This window comes from Aedes albopictus, chromosome 3 (genome assembly GCF_035046485.1).
Source record: "Aedes albopictus strain Foshan chromosome 3, AalbF5, whole genome shotgun sequence".
Taxonomy (NCBI): Eukaryota; Metazoa; Arthropoda; class Insecta; order Diptera; family Culicidae; genus Aedes; species Aedes albopictus.
Genome location: NC_085138.1, coordinates 196,696,853 through 196,712,002, shown reverse-complemented (window position 1 = coordinate 196,712,002; position 15,150 = coordinate 196,696,853). Strand labels below are relative to the sequence as shown.

The following is a 15,150-nucleotide window of genomic DNA, read 5'->3' as shown; positions in this document are numbered from 1 at the left end:
TTCTCTGCTGTGGCTCTCACGTTCGCGCAACGTTAACTTCAACACAAATTGTTTTTCGAGGCTTGGCTTCAAGAGTTCTTCATAGTCAAGTCTTTGTTGTGTTGTGGTAAATCCAGGTTAGTTATTGTTTGGGCCCCTGATGTGTTGTAATCGATCCTCCTGTCCACTAAATGCACAGCACTGGCTTCCTGGTCGTGCGGCTAGTGTCACCAAGCAGCTAGCTCATAGGAAGCATTGAACGTGTCCGTATCTTTAAAAAAAAGACTGATATTTCCGTTCAACCCTAGTTCTTCAGCAATAGGCTCTTCTATCAACGTAACATTCGATCCATCGTTCAGGAATGCGAACGTTGAGACGGACTTACCATCGCTGGAAAGGATGACGGAAATCACCTTGAACAATACGCCAGCTTGGCGAGAACAGTGAGTCGAGATAACTCCTGACAGGCCTGCTTGTTCAGCGCAGGATGAAGCAGTCTATGATGAAGATCCTTACATCCGTTGGTACCACAAAATTTCATCTATCTGCACAGCCACATTCCGTGGCTTCCCATACCTTGGTTGATCGACGGGACGCTTCTTTTGGAAGATAATTACTGCATCAAATCATGTTCCAGCAAGTGAGGAACAGTGCAATTAATGCAGTCTGTCAACAACTTGATGTTTGTGGAACTTGGTTTCACTATAACTGTGCGGCAGTTCAAGCCTTGGCTTTGCACTAACAGTTCAGCCATTTCGGTCAGCTTCGAAAACCTGAATGCACGTATATGGTTAAGACAGCTAGAAGAATCTATCGCCTCCAACTAAAGCAAGCTGAACGGGGGCGAGCTTTTCTAGCTGAGAAGCATCAGCTGGAGGCTGAAATTCAGACGAAAAAGTAGCCTAGATGCAGCACTTTTAGCTTTACAAGCCAACACAGTGGATAGATAGTTGGATTAATAGGCGCCATGGGGAAGTTACATTCCACCTGACACAGGTCCTTACAGGTCATGGTTGCTTCCGACAGTATCTACACCGTTTCGGGCATGCGGATTCTCCTGAATGCCCAGTGTGCAATGGTTTAGAGGAAACGGCGGAACACGTTTTGTTCGTGTGCCCGCGTTTTCGCACAATGCGTGACCGCATGCTTGCCACATGCGGGGAAAACACAAACCCGGACAACTTGGTCCAGAGGATGTGTAGGGATGAGTTTGGCTGGAACGCCGTTTCAACGGCTATCACCCATATCGTCTGGGAGCTACAGAAGAGGTGGCGCGTGGACTCGGAGAATGGCTAGTTCAGATGCAGTACAAGAGGTGGTCCAGGGGTTCGGAGTCGGCTTCGTAGGTCATACCGGTGCCCTGCGGTCGAGATCGACCCTTACAGCGATTAAGTGGCCGCGGAGAGGAAGTCCCGGTAGCGGTGCTGTCGTGGCGTCGGTCTACTGGGTTGGATCCGAGCCCGCGGTTGGAAAGGGGTCCCCGGCAAGGGTCGGGCGGGGCAGGTGGAGACCCTGCTGTCAGCAACCTTCTGGTGCAACTGATAGGGCCTGAAGGGTAGTGATACCCTTGCCTTCAGCAGGTCACATCGGGTTGCACGTGGGCATCAGTTCTTGATGTCTGCAAAGCAGTTGGGCGCGGGCAGGGTTGACCTTGCCCGCCTTCCGAGGACAAAAGGGGTGGCGAGGACCATTCGGGAAATTGGCTAAGCGCCAGCATGTTACCGTGATGGATTCTCCAGAGCGAGTCATCGTTGTTCGTTGCTGCTAGGCTACGCAGCTAACCTTGAGGGTGCGATGTGCACTAGCCCCTCTCTGAAGCAATACCTTCTTGGTGGTTCCGGAGAGACGTAGAGAGTAGTCCTGGCTTTTACTTTTGTTGTAGAAGACGGCCTTAGACCTACACTACCCTAACCTTCTGTTAGGGTGTCTGTTGAGCAGATTGTCCCCCTATGGTTTAGAAGAAAAAAAAGCCAACACAGTGCTATGCGCTATCACAGCAACAGAAGCGAGATAAGAACGTCGATCAACCATACATTTACCCAAGCAACACACATGTTATATAAGAGTTACGACAGCGCAAGCTTTGGTTGTATAGAAGTTAATTCGACGTTATTTTAACATTGTGTTAGAATTACGTCAAATTAACTTCTGTACAACCAAAACTTGCGCTGCTGTAACTGTTATACAACATGTGTGTTGCTTGGGTACATACATTTATTTGTTCAACATCAAATTTAAGACAAGCCATAATCAACAATTTGTGGTTGCCGCTCTCCATCCTCGGTCGCGCCCAATGCTCGCCAGGTCACGCTTCACCTGGTCCGCCCATCGTGCTCTCTGCGCTATACGCCTTCTTGTGCCAACCGGATCAGTAGCAAACACCAGTTTTGCAGGGTTGTTGTCTGGTATTCTTGAAACATGCCCAGCCCACCGTATCCTTCCAGCTCTGGCCACCTTCTGGATGCTGGGTACGCCGTAAAGTGCAGCGAGCTTGTGATTCATCCTTCTCCGCCACACACCGTTCTCCTGCACACCACCGAAGATCGTCCTTAGCACGCGTCGCTCGAAAACTCCGAGTGCTTGCAGGTCCTTCTCGAGCATGGTCCATGTCTCGTGTCCGTAGAGGATCACCGGTCTTATTAGCGTTTTGTACATGGTGCATTTGGTGCGTGGGTGAATCTTTTTCGACCACAGTTTCTTCTGGAGCCCGTAGTAGGCCCGACTCCCGCTGATGATGCGCCTCCGAATTTCACGGCTCACGTTGTTGTCAGCCGTCAGTAAGGATCCGAGGTAGACGAATTCCTCCACCACCTCGAAAGTATCCCCGTTTATAGTAACATTACTACCCAGACGGATCCGGTCGTTTTCGGTTCCGCCTACCAGCATGTACTTTGTTTTTGAGGCATTCACCACCAGTCCGACCTTTGCTGCTTCGCGTTTCAGGCGGGTGTACTGCTATGCCACCGTTCCAAATGTTCTGGCATTTATGTCCATGTCGCACAGTGCTGCGAATGTATGGAACTGCTGGACAAAAATCATAACTAACGTACCATACATTTTTTCTCAATAGTGTCTTCGGTGAAGTTGATACACTTGATAAAAGCAACAATTTGCATAAATGTCCTATGTATAATTCATAATCGCTTAAATGTCTTAAACGCAAATTTATTTTAATCTTGCTGTTTTTTTTTCTAGAATGTAGTTTAGGATACTGTATAATCGTATAAATCATCATCAATAGGTAATAGCAAGAATGACTTATTCATCAAACTTTATTTTCACCGAACATTTTGTTTCTTCAAGGTCGTGCGTTTGTGTTTCAAACTTTAAAAATGGCGAAATCGTTGAAGTTTACCCTGAAATTCTTCTTAGAAATCAGCAGTTTCATAAGAAAACTAGGGAACAAAATAAGCTGATACACTTTTCGTCTGAATGGATCAGAAAAGAACACTTGATCAAAAACATCTTCGATTTTGACTATAAATACATCACTCGGAAAAAGCTCGATTACTAACAAATTAGCAAATAAAAGCAGCTGGAGTCGAATTCAGTATTCAGCGGACACCATAAAGGAAACATGGTGAAAAATTCAGAGAGGTATTTTGAGGTCATTTTTTGTTTCATCAATTTGAATTTTGGGGTCGTTTTTCTTCTACGCCATATAGTACTGACATTATGACATTTTATTTTCACAAATATCAAAACATGTTGTCATGCTAAACGAAAAAATAGATTTTACTGATGTGTTGTAGACCTTCCATTTTGATTTTCACTGAAAACTTAAACGTTTAATTATGTTGAGCTAGGCCAAAGATGGATCTGTTTTATACAATATTATGTTTCTTTGGACAACGAAAACACTGTTTGGTAATCTAGGTTTTTTTAGTATAATAAACACGATCTTCAAGCTTATAATGATCGAACAACATACTTAAAGCATGTGTGAACAGCATGGCATACTAGATTGAACAAAATTTTGAAGTCGGTTTTTTCACTTTTGTCTATGGAACGCAGCACTGTGTGTCGTCCGCAAAGCACACAAATTGACCGGATTTAGTGAAAATCGTTCCCTGGCTGTTGAGCCCGGCTCGTCGCATCACACCTTCAAGAGCGATGTTGAAGAGTAGGCATGAGAGTCCGTCACCTAGTCGCAGTCCCCGACGAGATTCAAATGAACTGGATAGTTCACCCGAAACCCTTACGCAGTTTTGCACACCGTCCATCGTTGCTTTAATCGAGTCAGCTTCCCAGGAAAGCCGTTTTCGTCGATCAACCAATCCAACGCGGTGCAGATCCAAAGGGCCTATCGCATGTATTCCGTAACACTGCCAGGTTGCAATGGTTATCGACGACATCGTCAATTTTCCTTAACTAACCAGCATTATTTGGATTGGAGATTCTTACGGACGAAAACTCACAGAGAATGGTAGAAACTAAGAATTCCCATGACATTGTTTTATGCAGCTCCGTAATATTTCTTATCCCTGTGTACAACTCCCAGAATTCCAGACTTTATCAAATCAACGGGCCACGTCCTTATGGCCATCAAGGAAATTAATATTTCATTTAAATCTGAGGAAACGAATGTTATTCTGACGTGTGTTGCCACAAGATATAGAGCTCAGATCATCTCTACATCTCCACGGCTGTCACAAAAAAAAAAAAACATTTTGCTAGTAGGGAAGAGGATAATGGAATCCATTTTAGTCATTGTGTTTAGAGCTTTGTCATTCCCTTCTTTCAAAATTCCACAAGCCTCTGCTACCATATAAGAAGCTTGATCGACATTAAAATGCAATTAATTGCATTTGTAATTTAACAAACAATCATTGACTATCCTTTTTCACTATATTCTCTCTCCCAACGAAGGTATTTTAGTTACATTACAGATTTTTTCTAAGGCATATCTAGACTTATTTAAAATTTTGGTACATATTTTTCCTAGGTATGTAATGGAACATTTGACAACCCATACACTGAAAAGTTCAGTGTAAAAGGCTTTTGGGAATGTTCCGAATTCTCGTATAAAAATATTGAAAACATCCAATTCACCTACATTGATAAATGAAGCATCTGAACTGAGATTTCAGTATGTGACGATTCTAAATATAGCGTTATTTGAAGACATAATCTTATGAAACTAATACATACGCATGGAAATGCTATTGTAAATATACATTTCAAGATTATTCTGCCGGTTAAAAGTGAGATTTGGCACATATTGACCCAAGAGACCCCAAACAAGTTAATTATGCAGAGCTCTCTCAAGAAGATACGACACTTTAAACTGCTGGCTGCCGGAATTGAACCATCCTCGCCGCGTATTTCATACGCACATATTGACTTGAAACGGACACCAAATATGTACGAAAACCGGATAAGAGATGCGCGAATGTACGCACAGAAAGATCATCAGCAGCAGCGAGTGCTATGAACCTTAGTGAAGATCAACAAGCTCGCAGCAAAGCCGCCATCCCGTAGACAAGGCCAACCCCGAACCCCGAACGCCTGCCACTGTGTTTGCGCGGCGATGAGATGACCGACCGGTTTCGTTTCGGATGACACTCGGATGGTGTATAATTTTGCAGAAAGATTTTGTTTGTTTTTCATTTACACACAAATATTCCCGGAGGATGATGACCAAGACGACGACGACGACGACGACGTGATACGGGATTTATGACCGATTGTGTTTGCACGCCCAAGATAGTCAACCATCTTCTTGAGACGATCGTTGAGTAGTCATCACCACCGAACCGTGTGAAGAAATTGTTCATGTGGTTCGGTTTATACACATTGAAACTGTCCCATATGCAAACGATGGAAAAAGAGAAGATTGTCTATTCTGCTTGCTTCAAGAATCGCTTAAATTATCATATTTTTCCACATAAAACTAACTGAGATGTGATTACAAATATAAAATTATAAATTCGTATTAGAGTTTTTTGGCTATGAAGATCTAAGATTAAAACTTACACAATTTGTTTCTATATGACTAATGTTCACCATTCGCTTTCTCCGCCTCTTTCAGACACAATCAACCTCCGCTGTCCGGTTCCGGAGCCACTTCGCTAACGCCCCGGCGAGGTGACGCACCGCTGTCCCCCACGGACACCGATTCCGATTCGGACATCTCGCTCGGAACGCATTCGCCCGTTCCCAGCATGTCCCTGCAGCACAGTCCCAGTTCGCTGCCAGGTTCCAGCGAGGATCGCCTGAACGACGACCGGGATCGGGAGAAGGACTTCCGTAGCTTTGCGTCGCTTCATTCGTTCCGCTTCGGGGACCATCTGGCGGGCGGATTCCTACCTGGTATGTGTTTCAGGGGGTCACGACCTTCGCCCTATGTGTAAACTATTTGTGGAGCGCAAAGTTGCCGGCTGACCGGCACAAGGTACGGCAATTAAGCAGAAAACTTTTTCCTTTCACTTTCAGGCTCGTTCAATAACAGATTCATGCCTTACCGCCTCGGGGACAACTCACCTCCAATCAATACTCACTCACCACCGATAGGCTTGACGCATCTTCCAATCACCCCGACAGTCCTTCGACCGCAGCCGCACTTACCTCCATCGCTATCCGTGACGGCACCGACGGCAACCACCACATCGATGAGTGAGTCTCCGAACAGCAACAGTAGTGCGACCACCAGTTCCATCAATAACGGCGGTGGGCTGGCGATAGGTGGCAGTAGTGGCGGTACACCGCTGATGTCCCAGATGTCGCCTCTCAGAATACGGGTCAGTTCACCGACGCGGCTCAACGCGGACCTGCTGCAGCACAGTTCGCACCACCATAGTCTCATGAACGGATTGAACGCCAGCGGGATCGTGCGGATTGTTCCTAACACAACGACCAATCTCCTCCATCGGCCATTTTCGCCATCGCCCAAACCGAAGGAAGCGTCGTGATAAAATCCACCGCCGTCGCCGGATGAAAAAGGGCAGCCGCCATTCGGCTGGCTACCGCAGAGTAGTTGATTAATGTAGCGAAAAATGTACAAGGAGAGACTACTAGAGTGTAGAGAGCACAAGTTGAAACTAAAGCATATAAATCTCCTTAAACTTGTTACTAAAGCCATACAAAACAGTGAAGCAAATCGAATACTTTTAAGTAAGACATTTTAATACGGAACGCACTGCTTTGGTAAATTAGATTTACTTTTAAACTTTGGGGCAAAATCACGTCATATTTATTTGGCGTCCTGGAATGCTGCGTGCTGCTGCCACATAACGTGTGTATGTGTCGTAGCGCCCCCATCATCCGGCGCCTCTTTTTCTCCTATATACCACCTATCTAGAAGCCGGAACCACCCCACACCCACCAGCCGACGGCAAGTATACGAGTCGAGTCCGTACGGGTGTGTGCGCACTGTGTTGGGCGGATCAATATCACCGACCCGACGACCGACGGTATGAATACCATCATAAAAATAGCATCACATCCATCGGGCGTGCACATGCGCGGAAGAGCGTTGGTTGGTTGGGGAAAGTCGATGGCTGGCAGCACTGCTCGACCAGCTCTGATGGGTGACGGATGTGGTGCAACATTTTTCCAGAATCGTGCGACACAGCACACACGCGCGACTTGTCCAATGAAATGATCACGGTGTTCTTGCGATGCTTTACTATCAATTCGGGTTTTTCAAGGGAAATTGATTGGTGTAATATCAGTTTATGTCATTATTATGTTATGGTTCCCGCCAGCTGAAATGTCAGAGGAGGGCATCATGACGCTCATTTGCGATTTTGTAATATTTAATCATTTCCTGTAAATAAGTTCGATATTATTTTCTTTGTTTTCATTTTCAACTATGGGTTTGGTCACGCACTTTAGAATTGGCCATTTTTTCTCATATTGCTATTGATTCTTTCCAGTTATCTTCCCTGAGGTGCCGTCAAGAGATTCTTTACAACTTAAGCCTGTTTTTTTCTAATTATTCCGAAACATGACATTTCCTTCAAGGTTGATGACATTTTCTTCTGAAGATTAATTATAATTGTCACCTAAATAAAGGTTTTCCTGGAATTACTATTTAACGTGCTTGGCACTATTCAGCAAAATTGCTGCAAACTTTCATCTTTTTTCCCTTCTAGCCATAGGGGGAAAATCTGCTGAACAGACACCCGAACAGGAAGGTACGGGTAGTGTACAATTAAGGCCGTCGGCTACATCAAAAGTAGAAGCCAGGACCATCTCTCCTTGACCCACTAAACACTTCAGTTTTGTGGTGATCCAACTCCAGTTTCCTGGACCTTATCCAAGCCTCCACAACCTATATCGAGCGGGTAGTAGTCAGCTCCACTTCTTCACCCCCACCGGAGACTCTAATCGCAACACCTCGTCATACATAACATCGGACCCGAACCTTTCGGTTCTTCTGAGGTTATGTGAAAGCACTTCTGACACACCTCTGTGTCGTAAACTAGTACTCCATTCTGGATGTACCTTCCGAGAATACTGTACAGGTACCCAGGTATCCCCAGTCGCAGCAGCGCATCGGCAATAGCCGGCCAACTGGCGCTATTAAACGCGTTCCTTACCTACATCCTGCGTCACTACTGCACAGTAGCGAATTCCCCTTCTCTTAGGCTCGAGTGCTTTCCCGACGGTTTTGTAATCTACAGGATAGCATCTTCGGTTGAACTTTCCTTCCGGAAGCCATACTGCCTACTAGAGAGACCATTTACACTCTCGGTGTGCATCAACCTTCTAATGAGGATGTTCTTTTCGAGCACCTTCCCTGCCGTGTCGATCAAGCATATTGGTCTATATGCCGAAGGGTCTCCGTGTGGTTTCACCGCCTTTGGCAATAGAATCAGGCTCTGCCTCTTCCATACATCTGGGAAGACTACCTCGTCCAGGCATAGCAGAGCTGAATATCTCGGGAGCCTCTGCAATAGCTACTTTTAAGGCCAGGTTTGGAACTTCGTCCAGACCTGGGGCCTTACCTACGCTAAAGGACTTTGCTATCCCCACAAGTTCCACATCGGTGAACATCTTCTCATCGCCTGCCCCAGTCCCCGGCTATCCTACGAAAGGAGGCCAAAAATCCTACGAAAGACGCGGAAAAAGCCCCTCGATGATCCCCTCTAACATCTCTGGAGATTGCTCAGTAGGAGCCATTACACCTCTCGTCGTGGCCATCACGATCCCGGTCTTCAGCGCAGCTTTTGCGGCGGTGAACACCACCCGCGTTCGTTCCGCTCTTCCTCAGGTCGTGCTCGCTGCATTTGCTGCCTAGCTCGTAGGCATGCGCGTCGCAGAACCGCAATCACCTGAGTTTACCAGTAAGCCGGAGGCCATCCATTTCTTGGCTGAACTCGCTTAGGCATGGTCGCATCACACGCACGCGAGAGCACCGCTACCAGCTCGTCGCCGTCTAAACCAAGAAGGTTTCGGCTCCCTTTATCGTTTGTGGGTATTACACGATACATCAGACAAGTAGGTTTCGCTCACGACGGGAGGCCTAAATACCCCTTTATCGAAGTATGATGTTTTCCACCTGTGAGGGCTTGACCTTGGCTAGCCGCCTCTTCCTCTACCCGCTGCTTGCTGTTGTTATAGTCGATACTATAGCGAACCACCATTTGATCGCTGTATACTTTCCAGGACTAGAATAAGTAACGCCAATTATCGACTCCGCACCGTTCCGACTAAAAGTAATCTTGGTATCGACATTAGCCACGTCGACATTTAGTACGGCCAGTGTCTGCAGGATCTGACTCCGCTGGTTCGTGAAACGGCTTCCTCATTCTACGGCCCAGACATTAAAGTCACCCGACATTACCACCGGCCTTCGCCCTGTTAGCACAAACGTCATACATTTGCGTGAACTGCTCGATCGGCCACCGCGGAAGCGCATAACAGCTACAGAAGAAGACTCCGTTTACTTTAGTGACCTATGACGAAGCCCTCATAGGTAGAAGACACCAACTCCTGGACGGGGTATTTATTTACCCGTCGTCCATATCGCCGCCATTTTTCTGGACCCATCCGTCGTTGCCGGTGGGTACTCGGTATGGGTCCGCTATGATGCCGATATCCGTCCCCCACTTAGAAACCCCCCGTCCCCCACTCAGAAACAGGTTCAGCTGTGTTACCTGCAGAGATGGCATAGATACAGTGATAAACAGCTCTGCGTACACATTTTCAATAAAATGTGCGCCGCTCTGTTTTGCTACGAATGTGGACCGGCAACAAACACACATCGCTCAGCCGTAAAAGTTTGCGTGAAAGTGCGAATGTGTAAGTTGCCACACCAGCTACGTGAGACGTCGCAGAGCTCAAACTTTTTCTGCGTGAGCTTCGCTCATTTCTAGGAATGTGCTACACATCTGTGCTGTCTGAGCTGAAAGTTGTAGGCTCTCGGCAGTACAGAGTAGCGCAGCGCTGCGATGTGAGCTGTGTGTTGGGCTGTACTTTGTCTTGCTTTCCTGCGCTCACCGTCGTGAGCGATGCGACAACGATGTCGAGCGCGTGCAGTCGGACCTCGCAGAAGATAATTCTTTACACGCACTCTTTCTCATCTTGTAGGCTGTGTGTAATGTGTATTTTTTTTATCTTCTGACTTAGCGCTCTGAGGTGCATGCCATCTCTGATTACCTGCACTGTGATTTGTGCACTGCGGCTTTATTGAAGGCCGGCACCTTGGATTACCCGTAAGATGCCTATTGTTCACAGATTTCCCGGTACATATGAATAGGTGGACTCGTGCAGCCTTGTGCTTTATGACCTTCAGCGCCGTATCTCCCACACCGATTGCTCCTGTCGGGGCCTTTACAGTCCCGTGACTTTTGTCCTGGTTCCAGACACCTGAAACAAACCTCTGGTGGCTCGTAAAATATCTGATACATTCACACTAATCTACCTTAATCCTCCATACTTTAACGGACTTGTTCATGTCCGCCACAGGTGGCTGAACCAAAGCTACCTGTATCCCTGCCGGCTCCTTCCGTAGCCTAACGGCTGCGGTGGCCAGCTGCACGTCGCACTGTTGTCGCAGTACGAGCTCTTCCACTTCGGTGACCTCGTCTAGGTTTTCCACCTTCAGAATCGCCTCTTGAGTAAGAGTCCTCACTTCCTCCCATCTCGATAAGGACGCCTTCCGCCAAGCTTTTGTAGGCGAAGCCCTTGCGTTCCTTATCGCGCTTCAGTTCCAGGATCATCTTGCCCGTACGATTACAGTCGTGTGTACCCACTTTACGCCCACTGCATCTTCTCACCTGTCTTGCATCTGATCCAGTTAATTTTTTGGCTGCAGTCTATATTATAGGCTAGTCACATACTGAAAATGATCTAAATTGGTTGAAAGACAACGTGGGGATTACGGTGAGCAGCGTCTTATAGGAGACCTGGCTGTACGTCTGATATTGTGTACGTCGGCTCTTCAGAACAATGTTGTCCGGAGTAACATCGCTACCGCATATTTCTTTCTTACTCGACTTTTGATCCACGAAACATTGACTGGGCATTTGCTCCTTCCAGCGTCTGTCGATCGTGCCCGTGGTGACAGTCGTTATCCTCCATTTGGCACAAATGTCCCAAATGGAGGATACTGTGTCTCTGGAGCCGGCCTTTTGATTCTGACTCAGCTATCCAGACGTGTCATTTACGATATTTTGTAGTTTTTTACCGTCTTCAGTAAGAAATAAGAGCGTTTCACTTCTTTCCCGAGAACTGGATAGCGCTGACAGGCTGTGGCTTTGGCTCCTCGTGTTTTCGCTCGTTCAGTCATAGTTTTAGCCTTCGTTACTCCAATCTTCCTTAAGTAAGTTTAACTGTTTCATTTACTGTGGTACGCGAAATATTGTTGCTACCTTTGCTATTGACCCAACATTTTTCAACCGATGGTTCAAAATGTGTAATAAACTGGCATCCAGAGAAAATTTTCAGAAAGTGCTTAGAAGACGAATTTGTTTAAGCATAAAGTAATGAGACAGATTTGCTTTGAACTCTTCCGTCTTGAAAAGTTGCCGCATCTGAATTTCTAAGAACAAACAGTGGAAGTACTCAAAGGAATCTCTTTATTGTTTCAAATTGTTTATTATTTTAGCTACGAAACGTTCATTGATTGGTATTTATTAACAGAAAATTTCATTTGATAGTAAAACATCGCAAAAACACCATGATGAAACGCAATCATCAACTCCTGATAGGAAACCTCCTCACATACTTGTAAAGCACAATTTGTTCGTACGTATATAGTCATTAGCGCAAAGAGCGAGCTCGGACTTTTATCAAGTCGTAAAAAATCAATAAAAGCAAACGTGCATGAGAACGTAAGTTAAGCATAGAGGAAAATATTGAAATAAATTCTAATATAAAGAACGTTGTGTAAAAAAAAAAACAGATCAAAGCAAATATTAAGTAAAAGTAATTATCGTATTAAAGAGGTGCTGAGCAAGCGGCAAATGAGAGTGCACATAACTTGCAGGCAAATACAAAGAGCAACCTAAAACAATATGAAAGTATATTTAACAACACAGTAAAACGCAAACACTCACACATACAAACACACTAACGTAGAGAGGTAGCAAAAGGAAAAATAATTGATCTAAAGTAGTGCTAATTACTCCCAAGCAGGCAGGCAAGCAACCGAGCACCGGTCAAATCTGACGACGTCAAACACCTCGTCATGGAGCGAAAGAAGAGAGACGTGTTTTAAATCGTTTCACTTTTTTAAGATTATTTAGTTACACCCTTAGAGAGCGCAGGAGTCACTTAAAACAAAAGATGATCGACTCTTCTTTCGTGCGCCGCCGTCGTCGTCGCTACCGCACCACCTTCGGCTTAATGCAATTTGCAGCCCCTTTTTCGAACCATCCATCAAAACAGGGAGTTTAAATTTATTTTATGCGAATGAGAAACCTACATTACAACTCTAGCTACCAACCAGGCAAAAACCCGACAAAAATTGAACCCATTTACGCCCGAAGACCGGAGCGAAATAAAATCATTTCAGACCTCATGCGCTACCAGTAGGTAATGTGGCATGCCAGCAGTGAATAGGCAGAAAACTAAAATAGAAGAACAAAAAACTGGCGCAAAAGCACATGTCGACTAAGTAGTCCATTGCACCAGGCACTCACGGAGAAATCCATCACTATCAAAAAGGCACAGAGAGCAAAAAAAAATGTAGGGCCTACTCACTGTACAAAGATAAAAGGGCAACCGAGTTATTCTTTTTTTTATTTCAATTTCGTTCGAGCGCCTGCCCTCTGATAGATTGTTGTGTGGAGTAGCTAAAGCGATAACACATCACATGAAGTGTAAGTACTGGGAACTACACTATTCGCAATCATCATGTACCGAAGCGAAAGCATACGGCACAAAACGAATAGGTATGTAGTACAGCTCAGTGCAGTGTATGGAAGGGAAATCGAACAAATCTATCTCTACTTTGTAAATAAATTGCTGCAATCAAATTATATTAATTATGACGATAATAAATTAAATAATTAAATTGAATGACCCACTGTTTTGATGTTACACCCGAAGAAGCCCTTTTAGTTGTGTAAGATTGCCACGTTCGGAATCTATTTGGATTTGTTCTGGAAATTGCACATGTGGTTGTGCAACTATAAGCCTTATGCAATGCATTCATATTTGATAAGCGTTCTGTCATCTGCAAAGCAAACAAAATGACCGGTTTTCACGAAAATCGGTTGTAAAGGTGGTATCAATAGATCGGCTCCAGAGGCACGTTCTCCTCCATTTGGGAAATTTGTGCCATCAGGCTGGTAAGTCTATCATCATTAATTATGTCACGTTTTCCTAATGAATTGCTCCATTCACACGAAACCTTTACGTTGTTTTGCACACTGTTGTTGATCAGTTTTGTATGCTTTCCGGCAAAGCCGTTTTTCTCCATGATTTTCCAAGGCCTTATTAGTCGTATGCCGCCTTGATATCGATAAATAAGAAATGCGTTTGGACCAGCTTTTTTATATTTATATTTTTGTGTATTTGTGCATTAAGCTAATTCTACACTCAAGAGAACCAGGTATTTGCGGTACTATAGAGTGATGCGTTATCGATCGGCCATTGGCAAAACCGGCTTTATATCGTCGGTTTCCTGCAATAGGGGCACAACTCAAAATTAGGTCCTCGAGTGATCGCGCTGTTGTATTTTATACAACATGTTGAAAAAAATGTACACATCTGGACATCTATTGACTGACCCGGCTGACCAGCAGAAACGTAGGTACGAGCACTTTGGAAACCTTTTCTAAGTGTCGGCCACGCCACCAACACCTCAGAATGATTCTCCATGGGTTCGACACATTACCGTTTGATGGGTAGTACGCAGATTGTAAGAAATTTCTTGGCCTATCTCGATGCGTGGAAAATTCAGGCAAGGAATCGCTCAAGAGATGAGAAAGCGTCGCTTTATTCCGGATCCTTTTTCTGGCCAACTAGCACCGTTCGGCGCCAGTTATGTTTTACGTCGGCTGGGTCTAGGAGCTAAGCCTTAACCTTCGTCGTGCATTAGGGTCATTATGACCCAAAACGTGATTTCAAGCATTAATATCTCTTTCGTTAGTTAACTTATCGTACACTCATTGCACAATTATGGGTCACACACAATTATTAGTCACTTTCCACTTTAATAGATAAATACTAATTAATTGCAAGCTTTTGTTAGCTATTATTATTTTTCGCACATAAGTTGATTTGTTTTGTGTCACTATACGTATCGCACACGGGCTTATACATCAACACATACATATTGTCAATATTTTTTGTTCGGCGCAAAACTAGCTGTCAAAGTAACGCTTCGATTGTGAATATCGGACAGTGCGTGCGCTGCTTTCGTAAGCTCTGATAAGGCGAGCTTCAGTGATTTTCATGTGCGAAATGGTATCGTCACCAGAACAAAGGTATAATTAACGTTCTAAATGTAGAAATTCATGTGACTGCAGCCAATTAAAGCTTATTTCTGGCAAAATTCAAGTGACTCATTATTGTGCCAAGGAACAGCGAAAATCACACAATTATGGGTCACTTTTTGTGCAGCATAATATTGACAGTTCTGCGTACATGGGCATTGCATACTTTTAGGCGTTTATCGGTGGTTGTGCTGAAAATTTTGACCCAATTTTGAAAAACTGATTCCAAATCGTGAAAACACGCTTCGTAAGGAGGTTTGAGACCAGTATTAGATTCTAC

The 15,150-nt window shown here is 44.9% G+C and overlaps 1 protein-coding gene across 1 annotated transcript in view; it reads left to right on the top strand.

Annotated features, from left to right (window-relative positions):
- The window catches only part of LOC109427250 (homeobox protein SIX3), a 241,221-nt gene extending 227,761 nt beyond the window's left edge, over positions 1-13,460 (top strand). Inside the window, exons 4-5 of the mRNA XM_019702777.3 lie at positions 6,011-6,291; positions 6,415-13,460. Of these exons, the coding sequence (XP_019558322.3) occupies positions 6,011-6,291; positions 6,415-6,890 (757 nt within the window). The 3' untranslated portion in view covers positions 6,891-13,460. The remainder of the gene's footprint in view (positions 1-6,010; positions 6,292-6,414) is intronic.
- Positions 13,461-15,150: the final 1,690 nt, after the last annotated feature.